The sequence below is a fragment of the Neopsephotus bourkii genome, unplaced genomic scaffold, assembly GCF_033783945.1.
Source record: "Neopsephotus bourkii isolate Nb327-2 ecotype Australia unplaced genomic scaffold, CSIRO-AGI_Nbou_v1 NB_1508, whole genome shotgun sequence".
In the NCBI taxonomy this organism is placed as follows: domain Eukaryota; kingdom Metazoa; phylum Chordata; class Aves; order Psittaciformes; family Psittacidae; genus Neopsephotus; species Neopsephotus bourkii.
Genome location: NW_026901984.1, coordinates 4,615,404 through 4,636,740, shown reverse-complemented (window position 1 = coordinate 4,636,740; position 21,337 = coordinate 4,615,404). Strand labels below are relative to the sequence as shown.

The 21,337-nt window shown below is 38.8% G+C and overlaps 1 protein-coding gene across 1 annotated transcript; it reads left to right on the top strand.

Moving 5' to 3' along the window:
* The first annotated feature begins 181 nt into the window (after positions 1–181).
* Positions 182–19,012, top strand: NSUN2 (NOP2/Sun RNA methyltransferase 2). The gene is made up of 19 exons (XM_061369654.1): positions 182–340; positions 424–581; positions 693–797; positions 901–1,006; positions 1,652–1,723; positions 4,261–4,345; positions 5,158–5,350; positions 5,728–5,802; positions 6,922–7,052; positions 10,078–10,151; positions 11,787–11,917; positions 12,500–12,596; positions 13,709–13,881; positions 14,412–14,504; positions 14,864–14,999; positions 16,259–16,339; positions 16,562–16,700; positions 17,722–17,761; positions 18,447–19,012. The coding sequence occupies exons 1-19, from the start codon at positions 248–250 to the stop codon at positions 18,850–18,852; spliced, it is 2,388 nt and encodes a 795-aa protein (XP_061225638.1). The 5' UTR covers positions 182–247; the 3' UTR covers positions 18,853–19,012.
* The last annotated feature ends 2,325 nt before the right edge of the window (positions 19,013–21,337 follow it).

Below are 21,337 nucleotides of genomic sequence, written 5' to 3'. Positions count from 1 at the left end.
GCGGGAGAGGCGCTTGTGGAAGGGAAGTTCCGCCCCGGTGGCGGCGGCGGCGGCACGGAAGCGACCCGGAAGCGACCCGGAAGCGACCCGGAAGGCGCTCTTGGGGGTAGGACCAGCGCATGCGCCTGTGGGCGCGAGCACGCGGCTCTGCAGCTGTGTGAGCTCGCGGCCCCTCTGCTCGTGAGGGGCGGGAGCGGCCGCACCGACGGCGGGGCGCGTGGTGGGGCTCGTGCGGCGCCTGGCCGCCATGGGCCGCCGCGCGCGCGACCGCAGGCGGCAGCAGCAGCGGCAGGAGCGAGGCGGTGACAGCGGCGGCGGTGGCGGCCTCGGGGACCAGGCGGTGAGAGCCAGGCCGGGCCGGACGGGGCGGGGAGGGGAGGGGAGCGGCAGCGCCGCCGGGCTGACGGTGCCGGCGTGTTTCAGGGCTGGGCCGGCGGCTACCCCGAGATCGTGAAGGAGAATGAGCTGTTCGAGCGGTACTACCGGGAGCTGGGCATCGTGCCCGACGGAGAGTGGGGAGACTTCATGGCGGCGCTGAGGGAGCCGCTGCCCGCCACGCTGCGCATCACCGGCTACCGCAGGTAGGGGCTGGCAGGGGACCTCGGGCTCGGAGATACCCGCCGGTTTTCCCTGCTGCTTGGGGAAGGCGAGTCCCCGTTCTGCTTCATCCTGTGTGACTCCCTCCTTTGCAGCCACGCCAGAGAGATTCTCCACTGCTTAAAGGAAAAGTACTTCAAGGAGCTGGAGGACCTGGAAGTGGATGGCCAGAAAGTCGAAATGCCGCAGTCGCTGAGCTGGTGAGTGAGGTGCAAGTCAAACAGGCAGCCTGTGCAGTGCTGACATCCAGCCTGATGAATTGGTTTCATTTGCCTTTGCCCTTTTCCTGCCTCTTTGCCCCAGGTATCCAGAAGAGCTAGCCTGGCACACCAACCTGAGCAGAAAAATCTTGCGCAAGTCACCACAGCTAGAGAAGTTTCATCAGTTTCTGGTTAGCGAGACAGAATGTGTAAGTCCTGGATACACCTTGATTTGTTTCTTTTCTCTTGCAAATCCCGAGCCGTGTTTTATTTACCTGTGTTATGAGGCATTGAGACTGCACCTTTTCTCTCAGCAGCTGAGTAGCTCAGAAGAATCTCGATTTAATGTTAGTGTTGACAGTGATTCATCCTATGACTGGGACATAACTGCAGTTACAAATGTTTCTCCTATGCTAATTTCATTTGGTTTTTGCTTGAGAATGTGAAAATGAGTCCCTGTAAAATAATGGGTTGCTCTTAGAAAATAGGTGTTTAAATTCCGTAAAAAACGTGTGTGTGTGCGTAACAACACTTACCTTCAGTAATGGATGTTTCTCTTCTTTGAAGCCAGTATCTCATCTCTTCTGAGCAGAAATTATATCTACAGATTTAACAAAATTAGAATAAATATGCAATTATCAGAGATTTCAGTTGGGTGAAAAATGTTGGTGTTTTTTTTGTTGTCGTTATCTGCTACCAAAATTCCATCCTGAATTTATAATAGTGTGGTTTAGATTGCTGTATTTTATTTTTTAGAGATTAAAAAAAAGTATTGCAAAAGAAATGTGCTCTCTTGTGCAATAAAAAGGAGGGGGTGCTGATCTTTATTTTTGTTCTTTTTTTTTCCTTTCAAGGGAAATATCAGTCGACAGGAGGCTGTTAGTATGATCCCACCTCTGCTGCTTAATGTTAACCCTCATCATAAGGTAACTCTAGAATATGCTGTGTACTGGGTTTTTTCCTAGTAGATAGTTTGATTACAAATTACAAGAGTGATATCAAGGCTGGGACAAAATTCTGTTATGCAAGAATCAGCTTGATGTCCATCAAACCACTCTGTGGTTGTGTTGATTTTTAATCTGTTTTTCACAATTTGGTTTCCCTTCACAGTCAGCTTGCTGGGCAATTTTGAAGCATGTTTAGGCTTCCTTCATAGAATCATATAAGAGTTATATATATATAATAGTTGGAAAGGACCTTAAGATCATCTAGTTCCATCCCCCCTGCCTTGGGCAGGGACACCTCACACTAAACCATGCCACCCAAGGCTCTGTAACATGGCCTTGAGCAGTGCCAGGGATGGAGCATTCACAACTTCCCTGGGCAACCCATTCCATTGTCCCACCACCCTTACAGTAAAGAACTTCTGCCTTATATCCAATCTAGACTTCCCCTGTTTAAATTTAAACCCGTAACCCTTTGTCCTATCACTACAGTCCCTAATGAAGAGTCTCTCCCCAGCATCCCTATAGGCCCCCTTCAGGTACTGGAAGGCTGCTATGAGGTCTCCACGCAGCCTTCTCTTCTCCAGGCTGAAAAGCCCCAACTTTCTCAGCCTGTCTTCATATGGAGGTGCTCCAGTCCCCTGATCATCCTCGTGGCCCTCCTCTGGACTTGTTTTGACACCTTCATGTCCTTTTTATGTTAAGGACACCAGAACTGCACACAATACTCCAAGTGAGGTCTCACAAGAGGTCACCTCCCTTGACCTGCTGGTCACACTCCTTTTGATGCAGCCCAGGATACGTGCAAGTGCAAGTATGTGCAAGTGCACACTGAAGCTGGCTCATGTTCATTTTCTCATTGACCAACACCCCCAAGTCCTTCTCCGCAGGGCTGCTCTGAATCTCTTCTCTGCCCAACCTGTAGCTGTGCCTGGGATTGCTCTGACCCAGGTGTAGGACCTTGCACTTGTCATGGTTAAACTTCATGAGGTTGGCATCAGCCCACCTCACAAGCGTGTCAGGGTCCCTCTGGATGGCATTCCTTCCCTCCAATGCATCAACCGAACCACACAGCTTGGCGTCATCGGCAAATTTGCTGAGGGCGCACTCAATCCCACTGTCCATGTCAGCAACAAAGATTTTGAACAAGACTGGTCCCAACACTGATCCCTGAGGGACGCCACTGGTCTCCAGCTGGACACTGAGCCATTGACCACAACTCTTTGTGTGCAGCCATCCAGCCAGTTCTTTATCCACTGAGTGGTCCACCTATCAAATTGATGTCTCTCCACTTTAGAGACAAGGTTGTCGTTAGGAACAGTTTTGAATGCTTTGCACTAGTCCAGGTAGATGACATCAACTGCTTTACCCCTGTCCATCAGTTCAATAGCCCCATCATAGAAGGCCACCAAATTGGTCAGGCAGGATTTCCCCTTAGTGAAGCTGTGCTGGCTGTCACCAAGCACTTGTTTTTCATGTGCTTTAGCATGCCTTCCAGGAGAAGTCATTCTTAATTATTTTGCACATTATCTGCAAAAGTTGAAACTGTTACTTTAAATGGCAGGTATGACAGTGTCTTACTGAAGCAGTGCTTATCACATGCTCCCTGAAGCTCTCCATAAATGCTTTTTGCATCTCTCTGGGATCTGTCATCCAGGTTAGTCTTGTTCATGGCAGGAGCTTGTATGGGAACTGGATCAGATCCATCCCTGGCTTTTATACTGTGGTACAATTTCAGCTAACATTTCTGGAGCTAAAGGTCCAGAAGATAGTCATATGTTTATGTAACTATGCAAGAAGAAAGACTCTGAGCTTCCTTACTTAAAAAAAGCAGTGTTAGCTGGCAAATGGTTTGCTGTGAAAGTGACTGTATGAATGACTCGATCACAAGCCAAATTTGTGATGAACCGGGAGCGAGAAATAATGCTAGAAATCAGGTGTTGGTAGCTGTGCTGTTCTGTTCTGCTGCTGAGGACAGTTCAGATAATTTCCAAGTGCTTCTTCACAAATATTAGAAACAAGCAGTTTATACTGCCCTGATTTTTTTGGCATTAAAATGCAAATGTGTGGGGAGAGATAGCGCTTAATTTTTATGAAATCTGTATAATTAACTGGGCTGATTAATTTACTGATAGTTAAAGAAAAATACTGCTTGCTCTTTAGTGTAACTTTGCTTTTAATGTGTGCATGTACGTAAAGCTCCAGGTCAGCTGAAATTGTTTGTGAGCTGATAAAAGGACCATATCCCCATATGCATTTATATTTCTCTTTCAAATCTTTCTTTTTCAGCTAGTGTCTTTGTTCCCTAGAAGCTAATGTCCTTTTTACATATTAGACCCTCAGAGATAAAGTGTACAAAAACCAGAACTGTATGTTTTTGTAAATTGGTCTTCAGAACGATTATAATTCTGCAACTATATGCAAAAATATTTAATTTCAACAAGAACGCATAGTAAATTTCTCAGACTTAAAAACCATGTAAAGGTAGGACTTGTTATTTAATTTTCTACTGTTTGTAGATTCTAGATATGTGTGCTGCACCTGGATCTAAGACTGCCCAACTGATTGAAATGCTACATGCAGACATGAATGATCCTTTTCCCAGTAAGTCTGGAAAAACTACCAAAAACTTTTGTGACTTTGAATTTTTGCTTTTTCTTGTAAAATATTATTATAATTATCACAGATAAGTAACTGCATTTAGCTACCTTTTGAACCCCCAGTGTGTTGGAATGATACACGATGGAAAGTACCCTCATTATTGCCTTGAAACTTTGTGGGCTTCCTTGGCTAGAAGAGATAGATAGATTACATATAGATATAGGTAGATATCTTCACAGTTCAGACTACAGTAGATCTGATTAGCACTTAATTTTTTTATATATAACAGGTTTACCTAGTAGGTGGTGGCCCATAAGCCCTTGTATTATAGTTGTATCCTGCAAACACTGGATTGAGGAGCTTTAGCCTAACAATGGTCATTATATTTATCTTGTTTATTTCTTTTTAAGCTTCAGAATCTTTACTTTCAGTTAGATGCTCACAGAAAATACTGCCCATGGAAATTGTGAATTTGGGGGGAGTGGATTCTTTGTGAATTCTTCTGGAAATCTGGTGTGAAGAGATCGTCTTCAGTGGCAGTGGAAGTTCTTTCTGTTACAGAGGTTTTACTTTGAGAAGTTACTTGTTGCTGCATGGAAGCTAGAACTATTGAGACTGTATTTGACACATCAGTTAAACCTCAGCATACTTCATGTTATTTTATATTCAGTAAGGGGTTCTCTATTCATAAGTAGTCTTTTAAGTAAAAGTGTTTAGTGAAAGGCTTACACAACTTTGAAGATAAAGCAGTAAACTATGTAAAATTACTTGGCTGTTGAATAGTAAAGCATCTTCCCAATATTTTTTTTTTCCAGAGGGTTTTGTAATTGCTAATGATGTTGACAACAAGCGCTGCTATTTACTGGTTCATCAGGCTAAGAGGTTAAACAGTCCGTGCATCATGGTGGTAAATCATGATGCCTCCAGCATTCCTTATCTACAGATAGATGTTGATGGAAGAAAAGAGGTCCTCTTCTATGACAGGATTTTATGTGACGTCCCCTGCAGGTATCTTGCATGCAGTCTTCAGTGTGCAGATTTTAGTGCACTAAATGCAGTGTTACAATTTTTGTCCTACTAAGTTACGCTTTTTGAGTTCTTTAGTGAGTTATGATTTATAGTAACTTCCAAAGCAGGTGAATGCCTTAAACTGTCTTAGGTAGGAAGATAGCAAATCAAGGTGAATGTGGTACTTAAGTTTGGACCAATTTTGAACTTGGGCTCAGGATTCTGAAATACAAAGATAGCATTAAAGCAAACAATATGACATAGGAGGACTCACTAATGTGGGAGGGGGATTGTTAATACTTTGCTGCTATAAATGGCTTTGATATGAAATAAGTTTCACGCACAAATAATACAAATCTGTTTGACCTCTGTTACAGTGGAGATGGAACTATGAGGAAAAACATTGATGTGTGGAAGAAGTGGACGACACAAAACAGTTTACAGCTCCATGGGTAAAAATGCTTATTACACATCTGCACTTTCATTTCTCTCTGCTCCTTTTCCTGTTGACATCTGCATGCATTCGTATGTTAATATATAACAAAGCAGAGACTGAGAGGAGTCACTTTTCTCTCAGATCAAGAGCTGATGTACCGTTCAGAGAAAGTGTAATGTTTCAGGTATGAGGAGTGTAGTCTGTGAATCTAAATTGCTTGTATTCTTAAGCATATCTGACATACTAATATTCATTGAATTAATTTAGACAAAGTAGCTAATGAAAGAGAGAACAAATGATTTGGTTGGGATTCTTAGTGTTTAGGTGGGTAAAATACTGTTGGAAAATACAGCAACTTGTAAGATTTAATAGAAACATTTTAAAGTCTTAATAATACTAGAGATGATACATACATGGTTTCAGTTACCTGAGACTGGTTTATGTTAAATGATGGTGAATGAGTACTTAGCCTAGTGCAGGCACGTGGTAAAAAGCAGTAATTTAGACACAGATGGAGAAGCTTAGAACATTTTACTCTGCCTTTGTTGCTGGGAATGCTGTTGGTTACTGTGACTCAGCTGACCTGTGGTGTTACTGCTAGATAACTCATAACTGAGATTCTGTTTTAGTTGTCAGTATGCAAGTAGGTTATAAGCTCATTATCTGGCTCAGTGATACTTTTCTCAGAAAGCCAATACTAGCTAAGCTGTGTTGTCCATATTATTTGTAATAGATTGCCTCTCATTTTGACTGTAGATGTCTGAGAAGGAGAGCCAGGTTTTGGGGTGTTACTTTTCTAGTATGGAGTACTTTATAATAAACTTAATGGGGCACTAAAAAGAATAACATACAGAACGTTATGTTAAAAGTTATCATGCAGTAATGTTAATGTTTGACCTAATTGCATTTTAATAGATGTAATTGTGAGTGTGTCTGCAATATGGGCTTCACTAAGCTGACTTAGTTTAAAGCTGACTTTACTTTGTGTACTGGTGACAGCTGTGGAGATTATTAAGTGCTGATTTAGCCCATGGGGCATTATGTGCCTGCAGTATAGCTTCACATGTAAGAAACTTGATGACAAATATTTCTGGTTCCTGAATGATACCTGGCTAGATGAAGAATGTTCTGTTAGATTGCAGTTAAGAATTGCAACCCGCGGTGTTGAACAGCTGGCAGAAGGCGGGAGAATGGTGTATTCCACATGTTCATTGAACCCCATTGAAAATGAAGCTGTGATCGCATCTCTGCTGGAAAAGAGCCAAGGTGAGAATTCCCAAGGTGGGGAAATCTTTTCCTGAGCCCAAAACACAGTATGTGTATGAAACTACTAGTAATAAGCTTAGTGTAGGTAACATGCTCCTAGTATGCAAAACTGCAGCCATTTTTTGGTACCTGTAGGATTTTACCAGTGTTGATAAGAGCAGTCATCTTAAATTGGCCTAAATCGGGTGCAAATATAAAACCTGAACAAGTTGTGTTAATAATACACAAAAGAATTCTACAGATCAGTGGAATTTGGTCTGTGTTATCTGGCTTCTGCTAACTGATTCCACTGTTTGGGTTCCATGTCTGATATTCATATTTCCTTTGGAAAACATGGTGTGGGACACTAGTGCTGTATGTTCTAGGAGTAAAAAGCCCAGAATATACTCAAGCAGGTAGAGGAATGTTACTGTGCATCAGCAGGTGGAAGTCATTGATACCTTTAGCATGCTTTGACCCACAGTTTGGCATACTTGGACTTTTAAAGTCTTTAAGCTTACAGGTGTTTTTTTTTTTTTACACTTTTGACTTGCATATGAAGGCTTGCTTAAGTTGCTGTTAGGTCTTTATCATTTGAAGTAACAAGAGGTAGAAAAATTAAGATGAGCTGGGAAGCAGCAATGCACCAGTTTGTGATGGTAGGGTTTAGTATCCCAGATTCCTGGTCTTGAGCTGATGGACACTTTTTTCTGAGTCAGTAACCTGAAGTTTGGAGATATCTAATTGGATTTCACATTAAAAGTTCTACAGACTAAGTTGAGCCTTGTACAGAGCAGAAGCAGTTGTAGTGCCTCTGGAGCTGGGCTGGTTCTGGAAGTAGACTAGTATGTTTTGTGTAATGTTTTCTTTGTGCCAGTCACTATTCTGGCCACAATTACATGTGAAATTTCATTGTCTCAGAAACAGCAGTTTAGTTAAAATGCCTGGAGATAATTAGGAATTTACTATTCAATTTCCAGTCAAAGGACATTTTTATTTAGAGGTAATTTCTTTGGTAAATGAGTGGGAGAACAACATGTTATACAACGTAGACATGTTTCAAGTAAATGATAGTATGCTTGGCTTATTGGAGGCTGTAGTACACCAGAGTTAAGTTAAAAGGTTATTGGAAAGCAGTAAGGACTAATTTGGGTAGGAGCATAGAGTAGTATAGATGTTAATGAGGCCAACAGTTGCAGCATCTTGGGCAAATTCAGTACTTGAAAATAAGTACCTTGACTGGCTATTATGGCATTTGGATCTTGTCTCTGCCCAGTGGAGGTATTCTGAAGCTTACATTATGATGTCTCCCAGGGGTGTCTCCCCTTGGGGCTTGAATGTAGATGTAGTGAAAGAAGGATGAAGTAACACAGTAGTCTGCGGGGGGCATTGAACCTCAAGTATTTGCTCAAGTCAGTCTAGAAGGTTTATTAGTTCTTGGGTGTTAATTTAATCCTAGCAGTGTGTTACATGACTACTTGTACAGCAGATCAGAGATTGTTTTCCCCGTAGGGCTGGAGTAAGAAAAAGGCACTTTTGTACCATGTTTCTCTACTGAGAATTGTAGTATTTCTGACAAACTATTTAGTGCCTGCTCAGTGTGATGTAGTCTTGTGGTATCAGTTGAAGTCATGCTGTAGGTAGGCAGGAATATTTAAAGGACAAATGCAAACATCAGGTTTAATCAGATCTGAAATGTCTTTTTGGAGCTCATCCATAAATTCATCTATCAGTCATTTATTTAAGACCTGCTTAAAGTGTCACTGTAAGAGTAAATGGTTAGTCATTTAGAACAGGTTGTTAAATTGTGTACAACATGAGGAAAAGCCTACCTAGCTGTTAGAATTCAGAATCACAAAAAAGAAATTTTCAGGTTATTCTTCTTTAGAGAGATCACCTATTTAAACAGTAAGTTTTTATACCATTCTTTCTGGAGTTGGGGGAGCTTTAACTTCTTATTCAGTAGAGGAAGTTATACTCTGATGTCATTTGTAGATGTATTTATTTTATATGTATTTGTAGCATGATGTATTTATATGTTATTTGTAACATTATGCATTCTAGGCATATCGCCTTTTGTCATAGAATCATAGGATGGTTTGGTTTGGAAGGGACCTTAAAGATCATCCAGTTCCAGCCCCCCTGCCACGGGCAGGGACACCTTCCACTAGACCTGGTTGCTCAAAGCCCCATCCAACCTGGCCTTGAACACTGACAGAGATGAGGCAGGCACAACTTCTCTGGGCAACCTGTGCCAGTGCCTCACCACCCTCACAGTAAAGAATTTCTTCCTTATATCTAACATAAATCTACCTCCTTCCAACTTAAAGCCATTGCTCTTTGTCCTATCCCTACACACCCTTGTAGAAAGTCCCTGTCTGGCTTGCTTGTAGCCCCTTTTTAGGTACTGGAAGGCTGCTATAAGGTCTCCCTTGAGCCTTCTCCAGGCTGTGCAACCCCAGCTTTCTCAGCCCTTATGGAAGAGGTGCACCAGCCCTCTGATCATCTTCATGGCGCTCCTCTGGAACTGTTTAAGTGGGTCCATGTACTTTACTGTTACAGTTTGAAATTTTCCTTTCCATTTAAAAAATAATAAATTATTTTTCCTCTCACACTGGAATAAATTAAGATTTTAAGTCCATAAAATGAGAATCTGTCAAGTATTTTAAAAGGCTTAGTCATCCCAAAAGAGTACCTTTCTGAGAAATACTGAGTAAGTGAGGATAAAAACTTCTATGACTGCATTGCCTGGAACACTGACGTTTATGATATGGGTTGTACAGTAATACTCTATACAGCTGCTGCAAAAAATATCTTACCATTACATTTTGGTTAATTTATAGGTTGCAAACATACGGAGTTATTACGAACAGTTCTTTCCATCTATCTTGTTAATTTATATGGCAGTGCTTTGTAATATTTTGTTCCTTGAAAGTTTTAAAAAGCAATGGTCTTAAAATGGTCTTTAAACTTGACAGAAAACTATAAAATTAGGAACACAACTCTCAACTCTTTTTTTAAAGAACATGTATATTCTTGATTTCAGGTGCCTTAGAACTTGCTGATGTCTCTTCTGAGTTACCAGGTTTGAAGAGGATGCCAGGAGTTACAAAATGGAAGGTACTGAACCTCATACTTCTGTGAAGGTGTTGGTCTGTGGTAGAGTGTTAAATTAGGGAGATATTGAAGTTTATTTAACATTTCAAAACACAAAGATTGAGCTGAGGTAATGGTAGTGATTTGCTGTTTAGAGTTTTAGACAATATAGCATTGTAGGGGAGAGGGCTAAAAACCTTTCTAATGGTAAGTTCGTATTTCCTCATCTGCTGCCATCTTTTTCCTTTAGCTTTCTTTGCTGTCTCCTGTATTTTATAGAATTCCCTTTTCTAATGTGCGCATGTGGCCTGTAGGTGGCAACGTAATTTCAGCCACTTTTAAGTTACCCCTCCCGCCTATGCAACCTGTGAGTGTTAGATTTTACAGTTCTTGAGGTGGTCCATTTGAGTTATTTGGAAGTAAAAGCTGTTAAACCCTTTCTGGAAGTCAGCAATAAAATCTGCAGTGCTGTGAGTAATCCTAGAATATTAGTCGAATTACATATTCTGTTCCACAACTTCCGTGGTTTCAGTTCTGGAAACAGACTAGCAGGGAGGAGCAAAACTCCCCAGAGCTGCTTCAGCTTCGTGATGAGTATTATCCAGAAGAGTAGAAGTTCTTCCTGGTAGTAGGAAAAGAAGCTCTGATGAACTTCTGATTATGAGCGTGTGCCTTTGACCCCATTGGTGGCTCTGTCTTCTCTCACCGTTTCACTGGTCTCTTGCAATGGTAGTTTGCAGGTTTATGCCTGTCCACAAGATGCATGGAATAAAGATTTTTTTATGTTCTGCCATTGGAAATTCAGCCTAGAAACTAGCTGGTTTCTTTCTTCTGAAAGTTCTGAAAAAATAAATTTCATGCCTGTAACTGAAGGATAAATGTAAAATGCATAACTGTCTTATGATTTTAATTTTACTATATTTTTACTGCATAGAGCTACAATATATATATATAAAGATCCCTAAGAGTGTATCTTATTCCCTATAATATTATATTATATAATTAATCTTAGAGTGCAGTTATAGATATGTTCTGAATCCTGGTTGAAAATACAGGCACTACAAAATTCATGCTTCTTCAGTAACTTCCCTTGAAAACATCTTTATCATGACCTATATGTGCTGTGGCAGGGGCTCCATGCTTACCAAGCTGTTTTGTTGCATTCTTGGATCTTTCTTATATAAGGAAATTGGGATTCCTTGTTTGTAAACCCTTATTAGGTTGCAGTATCCTCTTTGTATACTGCACAGAAGCTGCCTATAGCAGAATGTTTCACAGCCATTCTTATGGCACAAGAGTGTATGTTAAATTTGATGTCTTACTAATCTTCTTACATATTTTACCACTGCTCTTCCTTTGGATTTTGGCAGTCTGTATGTTGTAGCAAGTTACCAGAGATTACTGGATTTTATTCTGCACAAGTCTGTACTTGACTACACACTTCTTGAAGCATACAAGAAGCTAAGAGGTACAGCTGGCAAGAATTTCATGCACAGATACAGTGCACAAAGAAACAATATACTTTAAAGAACTTAATTTACTATACCAGAAAATAACTTCCCTTTTTAGCATCTGAATCTTGGTTTGAAAGTATTTTAACTAAAACTTGTAAAATGGTGATGTGTATTCTTCACAGTATTTGTATTTACTTCTTTGAAGGTAATGCTGAAAGATGGACAGTGGCTTGAAGAGTGGAAAGATGTGCCTTCAAATAGACAAACACAAATACGTCCCACTATGTTTCCTGTAAAAGATGAAGAGAAGCTGAAGGCAATGAATCTAGAGCGTTGGTAAGTTTTCCAAGAGTAGATTTTATTAGGTTTTGATGTTTATTTTGTGTGGTGGTGGGCAAATTATAATTAGGTCAGATTAGGAATATACTTGTATAGGTCTCAGGATATTTTAATTGTTTTATGTGTAACGACAGTACACAATATTTAAATTCCAGTGAACTGAGAGAAATTATTGGAAGTTGCTTACAAGGAAGAAGTACTCACACAAGCAGGCCAAATTCTTTGCATCCAGTAGAGATACATAGCCTAAATTGCTGGAAAAGTGTAAAAACTTTAACATTTTAAAAGTGTGACTTACTTGTTATTAATTACTTTCCATAACTATTCTAAAAGTAAATTATAGAAACGAGACATTAAAATTCAGATGTGAATAATGAAGTGAATGCATTGCACTGGTGTAAGTTGTTTTGCCAGGATGCTCTATTTTTGATCATGTTTCTAGCTTGATAAATTAAATCTGCACAATCCTATTGGGAATACTTCGTTTACCCTGAAAGTAAATATAAATGTGATACTTCTAGAACTGTGAAAGCCTGAATGCTGATGATGAATGCATTGCAACATTTTTTTCCCCTCTAGTCTTAGGATATTGCCACATCATCAGAACACAGGAGGTTTCTTTGTGGCTGTGTTAATAAAAAAATCACCAATGCCTTGGAATAAACGCCAGCCTAAGGTAACTTCTTTTAAAGGAGCTAAAATGTTAACTTTTAATAACATTTCTGGATTATTTTTGGAAAGCTTATGATAGAAAATATACTATAACTGTTTTGTATCTGCCTTTCAGTCATAGTTCAGATTGTCAATTAAAATTAAATTCCTAAATCCTGTAAGAACTAAAAAAAGAATCTAAAAAAAAAAGGGGGTGGGGATGAGATTTTGAAATCACAGTAAAATAGCAAGGTAAAACTTGGACCTAAAGTTAAGGTTTTGAAAGAATTACAGAAGCAGATCAGATTGGGCCGCTAGAGCTGTCACTTCCTTCAGCTGTGTGTGGTCCTTCTGCTGAAGGCTTTTTGCTGCTGTGTTGTAAGCAAATTCTGATTTCAGTTTATCTTACTCTGGGCTGGTTGTTCAGAAGTGATTCACCAACAGATTAGTCTAGCAGCTCAGCAGCCAGGGAATGGATATAAACGTGTTAGGAGCAGCAGCAGCTTCAGCCACCTGACTTTAATCCATTTGTTGTCAATTGTCTTTAAAATCCTGTCAACAGGATTTTAAGTTGACATGATTTGTTTGATCTCTTACATTGCTAATACCTTTGAGAGAAACTTCGTGTGTGTACCCTTTTTAGCTGTTTCTGTTTATTTGATTTGCATCATTAGTACACCGTATGAGTCAAGTGTATGTGGCAGTAAGGAAAAAGCATTTATTCAGACGCAAGCATCATCCAAACAGTTTATACTGTTCTAAGTTTAATGTTGTAGCACTCTTACAAAAAGTGTGCAGCAGCAAGATGTGTGAGTCATTTTCAGTGCTAGGAGGAAAGCAGGAGATCCTGACTTAAAATAGTCTTGTCTTTGAGTGCTTGAACACGATTTTGTAAATGGTACAAAAATAGCTTTCCTGAACAGTTAGTAAGAAATTGTCCAGATCAGTACTAGAGGTAAATGCAACTTGTAATGGTATCTTCATTTAGTAATCAGATTAACTCCCTAAATGGATCTGTTTAAGCCCTTACATACAAATTGATAAGCATTAAGTACGTGCAAAGAGAGAATATAGGTACCTCTTATTACAACTTAGACACTATTTTTGCTTTGTTGAAAATACTGTAATTTGAAATAGGTTCATCAGAAATTACCACAAAGAACAGGAGATGCTGAAGTGACAGCAGCCAATTCAGATAATGGTTCCGAACGTATTACTGAAGAACCACTTGATGAAAATGAAGAGTCTAAGAAAAAGCAAGAATTGCAGAATTCAGACACTGAACAAAGCAAAAAGGAAGGAGTATGTGGGTAAGAGGCCATGCCTCAGTATTTGTCCTGTGACAGATTCGTAATTGCTGAGCATTCTATAGTTCTTTTGTTATTGGACTCATTTAGAAGTCGATCAAGAAGAATAAATTAATTTTGGTCAGTTGTCCTCTATTTCCACGTTTTCTGTTTTGTATTTCAGCAAGTTAGGAAAATAACTACTTTTCTTGCTAGCATTCGTAAAGTCTGATAGTCCTTTCTTCTCTGTTAAGGAAAAAAAAACTTTCAGAAGTTAACCTTTGGAATATCTTTACTGTCTTCACAATTACTCCCTCAGAAATTTCTGTTTACTGTTTCTATGGTTTCTGTTCTCAAGCATTGCTTTCACTTCTTAAAATGAGTAAGTTAAATTGTGAGTAGTGTTTTCTTAATAAAACACAGGAAAACATCAGTATTCTGTTTGGTATATTATCGTTACCATAAGACAAATGTTGACTAAATGAACTGAATATACTGAGTTTAAACCGAGTACTTTTATTAAAATTGAAACTGCAATGGCATTTTCTTTTCAGACCACCACCATCTAAAAAAATGAAGTTGTTTGGTTTTAAAGAAGACCCTTTTGTGTTTCTCCCTGAAGATGATCCATTGTTCCTTCCTATCCAGTAAGAAAAAAATGTTTCTGTTTTGGCTGTAAGATTTCTAGTAGTTTAAGAATATCAGTAGTTCATATCATCACAAAAGATAGGTACAGCTAGTCATACATAAATCTTTTCCCTGACTTTGCACCAAGTGCCCCTCTCTTCAACACTTAAAACTCTTACATGAAAATAGCCAACTCTAGTTTGCACTGGAAATTTTCAAGTGTATCTTCATGTCTATGGCAGCTTGTCTTTTCTGATGTCATGCATCTTAGAAAGTCTAGTTCTGGAGCCAGTGTTAAGTGTTTGCAGAGATAGCTTGAGTAAATGGGCTGACCCATGCATCATTGCTTAGTTAATCAAAACAAATATTATGGCCACAGGAAGTTTTATGCATTGGACCCGTCATTTCCCAAGATGAATTTACTAACCCGAACTCAAGAAGGAAAGAAGAGACAGCTGTACATGGTTTCTAAGGAGCTAAGAAATGTGCTTCTGAACAACAGTGAGAAGATGAAGGTATGGTTCATCTCTTCAGGTTTTCACAACAGAGATTATAAACATCAGTGAATGTCGCCTTGAACTTTATTGCTGAGCTTGTTTATATAGAAGATTTAGCCCCCTGATAGGCCTTGTTTGGTGTGGTTTTTTTTTTGTATGAATGTTTTCTTCAAGAGATGAAGAGTTGTCTCTGAGAAGTACGTAACAGTCTCCAAGGTTAAAATTGGTATGTTTTTTGGCAGATGCAAGGGAACTTTAGAGGAATCTATAACTGCTGTGTGTGTACCAGCGTTTTTGCATGGTCTTCAGTTACTTTCACAAGTTTACATTAAAGCTGTTGTATTTATGAGCCCCTTAATTATAAAAGTATTAAGAGCTTTGAAAACCTACCAAAAATAATGGTTAACATCAGATGAATTATTAGCTGGCTGTGTTACATGGGGACATTGTTTAATTTCAACTACTGAACATTTTGGAAAGTTATTAAGCTGAATGGTAATGGGATAAGAAGTATTTTTTTGTGAATTAGAGGGGAAAATTATTATTTTTTTTAATATGAAAATGCCTTGCAAATGCTAAAGATTTGCCTTATAACTTATTGAATAGTTTAAGTTAGAATGGGGTTATCTAGTCCAGCTGCCTTCCTGCCCCAAGCAGAGCTAACTTCAAAGCTAGATAAGAGAGTTCAGGGCCTCGTCCAATCAAACCTTGAAGATGTCCAAAGGTACTCATTACATCTTTGCAGTGGATCTTTGAGATGGATAAATAATTACACTCGTCTAACATATAGGAAGTGGCTACATAATGCACCAGTTCCTTAAAGTTTTGTCAGTTAGGTTAGGTAGTGAGACTCTGGGTACTGCAGAGGATGTTGTGTCCTAATATTAAGCACTTGTGCACTTTAAAAATCCTGTCCTTGACTGACCTTCCCAGAATCGCCCAGAAAATTCTTTCTCAAACTAAAATTAAAATTAGATCTTAATAGTTCTGTGCCCTCATTTTAAGACTGCCACTTCTTCACAGTGTTCAGGTTTAAACATGAAGAGGAGTAAAAAACGTTTATGTTGAGAGAGAATTGTGTTTTGATAGCAGGAATTCCTTTTTCCCTTGAATTAATTTTCACATGAATTTAATTTAGTGTCCAGTGCAAATGAACATTACAGCAGAATTATTCTTTATTCCTCCTTATAGTGAAACAGTTGAGAAAAAGCAAAGTTCAGAATGGTAATTTGGAATTTATACTCCTTAATGGTAATCTTTGGCTTTGCCATTTGCAGGTTATTAACACAGGGATAAAAGTCTGGTCTCGCAACAGTGATGGGGAACAGTTTGGATGTGCGTTCAGATTAGCACAAGAGGTAATTTCAGAATATATTTTCAATGGAGATGCTTTCATTTCTCCTAAAGCCTATAGCACAGCTGGCATTAACTTTGTCAGATTAATGACAATTAGCATTTTCAGTATGGTTTAAAATATGAAAATTGTTTTCTGACATTAGCTAAAGAAAATACTGGTTTAACAATTTTCTTCAGAAAGTAGAGATTGCAATTTGAAATAATTACATTTATTTATTAAACAGGGAATTTATACTCTGTACCCATTCATTCATGCAAGGATTATAAATGTCTGCATAGAAGATGTTAAAATTCTGCTAACCCAGGAAAATCCATTCTTAAGTAAATTTAGCAGTGAAACACAGAAGAAAGTCAAAGACATGGGTAAGCCTTCTAATTTCTGCTATGACAAAAGGATTGTATATACGTATTGTATATATTTATATGTATGTAACATATATATACACACACATATTATATATTTTTATATATAATATAATATATTATATATATAGAAAAGACTTATGAGAATCCTGCCACATAAACTGCTAAAAATTTTGACTATATTTATCTTAAATATACTTGGCAATTAAGTAAGTAAGCATTATGGAAACCCAGTGTGCTACTACAAACTGTAGTCCTTTCTGATCTCAGCCTTTAAGGTTTATAAACTCCAGAGAACAGAAGAGTTGCCAAACTTGTGCCTTTTGTGGCACAGTGGTGTGAGGCAGCATTTAAAATACCTGATGATCATAGATTTTATATATGCTACTCATATTTATGTGTTAGTGCTCCAGCTGAAACTGTCATCTGCAATTGTTTATCATGATTTTCTGTATGAAATTTAGTTATTGGAGTTTTTATTTTCTTAAATATGGGGATCAATGTCTAGTCATAATAAGTTTTTATTTCCTTTGTGCTGGATGCTTGAAGAAATGAAGGCTGGTTTTCTGCCTTTTGTTTATGTTGTTTTATTTCCAAGTCATCGCTGGTCCTTGTACTTCAGTGTTTGATGAGATGAAATGGGAGGAGCAATTGTTCTAAAGTTTGGGCTGGCATACTCTTAATGTTCATTTTACTTAAGTGAAAGTTGCTTCCTAGGTTCACTGAGTAAAGTAATCCACTACGTGGTTTTTTAGTTGAATTTCTTTCTTTGTGTGGGAGCAGGGTTAGCAGTTGCTTTTGTAATTATAGAAACACTTTGGTCTGGAGAAAAAGACAAAATAAAAAGATTGATACTGTCTATAGCTCACTGTACTGACATAGATAACTTAACAACTCGTGCCTTGTGACTGTCTAAAAACTTGTTTTCTTGAACATTTTCAAATTGCAGTAATTTTAACATTGTACCAAGTAACTCATCTGTTTTGGTTTCGTTCCCCCATCCCCTTCCCTTTCCTTGTAGCAATGGGAAGTATAGTTCTGAAGTACGACCCAGACCCTGCGTAAGTAGATGTGTTGCTTTCCGTTTATGCAGTTTTATAACTTAGGCAAGAATTTTTCACTCAGCCAAAACAGAGGTGGAGGCATAGAGGGGCTGTGAGGCCAACAGTAGCACCAGACAGAATACAAAGAATATAACAGGGAAAGAAGCTATCTTGCTTGTGTATTCTTAAAACAGCTGTAGGGTTTGGCTTTATAAAGGAGAGCTAATAGTTCTGCCAGAGGTTCACAGTATCACTGCATGTGATATGTGTGTGTGTTTGGTTGTTTGTTACCCTGTGAAGTTCAGTATTTGGAATAGAAAAAGCTAAAGTTTTTTGTTCTTTTTTCTTGTAAAGTAGTATTAGAAGCTCTTGAGAACTTATAAAATGTAAGCTTTCCTCTTGCTGTTACTTGTATTAGTTTGAAACCAGAGCCAGAAAATTGTTTTGCCTGTTGCAGAAATTTAATAACATTGAGATTGTTTTGCTTGCTTGCTTGTAAACAGCCAGGCATCTGTTTAGATATTAAGTTAAGTTTAGATATTGTAAGTTAAGACAAATTCACTTGTCTTCTGTAATTAGTTATAAAATACATTCAGTGTTAAAGATTGTGCACTTACATACGTGCACACAGGATGTGGCTATAAAGTTAAGTTTTGAAGATTAAGTTTCTCATAGTCAACTGAATGTAACTGCTTGTTTGTAGAAAGCCTGATGATCTTCAGTGCCCTATACTGCTGTGTGGTTGGCAAGGGAAGACATCACTCCGTGCCTTTGTGCCCAGGAATGAGAGACTTCATTACCTGAGGATGATGGGAGTTGAAGTGTTTAAAGCAAAGAGGAAAGATGAGGAGTCGGAAAGCAAAACGGAAGAAGAAGTTCAACATAGGCTGGCACAAATAGAGGAAGGAATGGATGTGGAAAACAAAGAACATGATTTAGTCACAAAAATGGAAGCAGAAATAGGTGAAGAATCTTCCCACAGTCCTGTGGAAAACAGTGCTATGGAAGTAGAAAATAAAATCGAGGATTTAGATCAGTCTGGTAAAAATGCCAATAGTCATGTAATCCAGGAAAGCAAAGACACAGATAGGAGTAATGTGAAAGATTAAGTTTCTTTCTCTGTTACTTGGCAGCTTCTGTGAGGCTGACATCCAGACTTGTGCTTTTAGCATGGAAGTGTATTTTAAAATTTCATTTGGAATGGGATGTTCCTCTTTTAAAGTTCCACCTATTTTATTTTTAAGTATATATAAAGATATTTCTTTTCAAGTGTGTCTTCTTTTTACCATTTTAAGCTCTCTGTTACTGGTGGGTTTCTGTGTCTGTTGCTGGCAACAGACCATGCGCCAGTAAAAGCTAAAGCCCATATTTGAAATGGAATAGTGGTATGTACAAACAAACTACCTGTGTAACTCGTAGAGAATTCTTCCAGAAGAAAACACCTGTTTCATTCAAAACACATTAGTTCTAGAGCAACAGTTTTCTCTTAATATTGCTTACTCCATCTACCGCCCAGTCTGATGACTACTTACACGGGTTCTTAAATGGGTAAGGGAATCAGGGTGAGTGTGCATAAAAATGCATGTATAGGATAAATAACTGAGAACCTGGTTAATAAAACCACGCATCTGGAAACAAAAATGCAGAACGCATTTTGCCAGAGACTAATGTTTGAAATTCTTCTTCAGAGTGACAAATTGCTTGACAGGCACAGCTAGTGAATGTTGTTTACTAGATCTTCAGCTATGCTGAGCATGCCCAAGACTTGTACTTTGAAATGTGCCTGTTTTAAGTCTGTGACTTTCCTTCAAATCTGCTGCAGTCATCTGCTTCTCCATCATTTCTTCAGGTGCGAGTCATTTCTAATTTTTGCAACATACTTGTTTATATCTGAAATAACAGTTTAAAAAGCCCTGTGGAGGTATAAATATTGTTGTATAGTAAATGTCTAAAAGAGGTTATTTAGGTGCAGAAGGGTAATTTACCTAATCTGACTTTAAAAAAAAATAGTGGCTACCTCAGAAACTTATAATATAAATTCCATCCTTTGTGGCTTAGTTCAGCAGTACTCTTTATACTTGTATCAAGTGGACCTGAAAGGAAAGCGACCCATGGTACAAGGCATTGTCCTTCTGTAGGACAATGCCAATCACACGGTGATGCAAATATTTGCGTTGCTTGTCAAACTGAGTTTCACCATGTTTATTTTTGCCAATGACGTCCTAATGTGGCTCGGATCCATTTCCTGTACCTTGCTACAGCACTTTGTGATGCTTGCCCTTGAACTACTTCATCAGAGGGAGTATTCTTGAGGGAGAGATGTAAAAGTGAAATAATGGCATGTCCTCTGATGAGGTATGCAGTGAAGACCCATTGACAGGACTTGTTTCCTCTTGAGAGTCTGTAAAATAGGTTAATAAAACATCAGTTCTTGCCCTTGTACTTTGCTAACGCCTGAGTTTGTTCTGTCAATCAGGAGCTACAATCGGACAGGTGCTTTTTTGGCAGCTACTTAGGCTGAAGAGCCGCATAGGAGAAATTTATTTTGAATCGAGATATATGCAGAGTACAATTTCTAATTCTGACACGTGTATGAGGAAAAAAATAATGGCAACTTGAAACTTCAGGCATGAAACATCACTGCATTTATTCTGGCATTTGAAGTGGAAGACCAGGATCATTTTTAAATCCTCATCACCATCACAGTCTGCAGTACTCAACCCTGAGGATGACTTGATTTTAATCCATCTAATCTTTTTATGCTGTAATGATCTCCATAAATTACTAGAAGGTCAAGTGTTAAAACTCATGTGAAGAAACCAGAATTAGTTTTTGAATTATGCCTGTATCTGCTGATGTGCCTCAGCAGTTTAAGCTTTGTTTCAGTCAGTGGCTCTGCTAAGGATACAAGTTTATGACAAGCTGATAAAAATACTTCTGATACAGACAATCCAGACAAATCACCAAAAGCTAAGAACTTTATAGAAAATTAAGAATCTTGTTTTTTTATGGACTGAGCTTACCACTGGCAGACTAAAATGAGAGTAGAAAGATTTTATCTGGGTGGTAAAGAAAAGTAGCTTATTGGATCATAAACTGTCTGGAATTGGATATAACTTAGACTTGTCATAGAGTAAGAGCCTGCATCTGCATCATTTTAAATCCTTTGAATAGTTCCATTGTCCTGCATTATCTGGCTTTTTTTTTTGGAGTTGTTTTTTTTCCTGTCAAGTGCAAGTGGGAGATTTCATCAGGAAACCAGGGGGATAATTTTCTTGTGCTGATGAGCAGTTTTACTCCTTATCTCAAAAAAACCCCAGAGATTGAGGTTGCTTACACCACTTGCTCTGTCCCAGTTAGTCTTGCCTTGACTGCCAGAAAGGAAAATGTCTGAAGCTCTACATGGTGGCTGAAAATGCTGTCCTAGCTTCTTGGGCTGGGAGCCTAATGAAATAGGGAGTGTTTTGTCTGTCTCTGCTATGTCCTACTGCAGCTTTGATGGTCAGGTGCTGAACCTCTGCTTTGGTGGTTTTGAATGTGGGTTGCTGCAAACAAAGGCGAAAGAGAATTATTGCACAATCAAGTTAAGTTTGA

What these genes read in the sequence shown, in the direction of transcription:
- NSUN2 (XM_061369654.1), top strand. Translation starts at nt 248, where the DNA reads ATGGGCCGCCGCGCGCGCGACCGCAGGCGGCAGCAGCAGCGGCAGGAG. An exon ending in GCGGCCTCGGGGACCAGGCG is followed by an intron (nt 341 to 423) that starts GTGAGAGCCAGG and finishes GGCGTGTTTCAG; the next exon opens with GGCTGGGCCGGCGGCTACCC. An exon ending in CGTTCAGATTAGCACAAGAG is followed by an intron (nt 16,340 to 16,561) that starts GTAATTTCAGAA and finishes TTTATTAAACAG; the next exon opens with GGAATTTATACTCTGTACCC.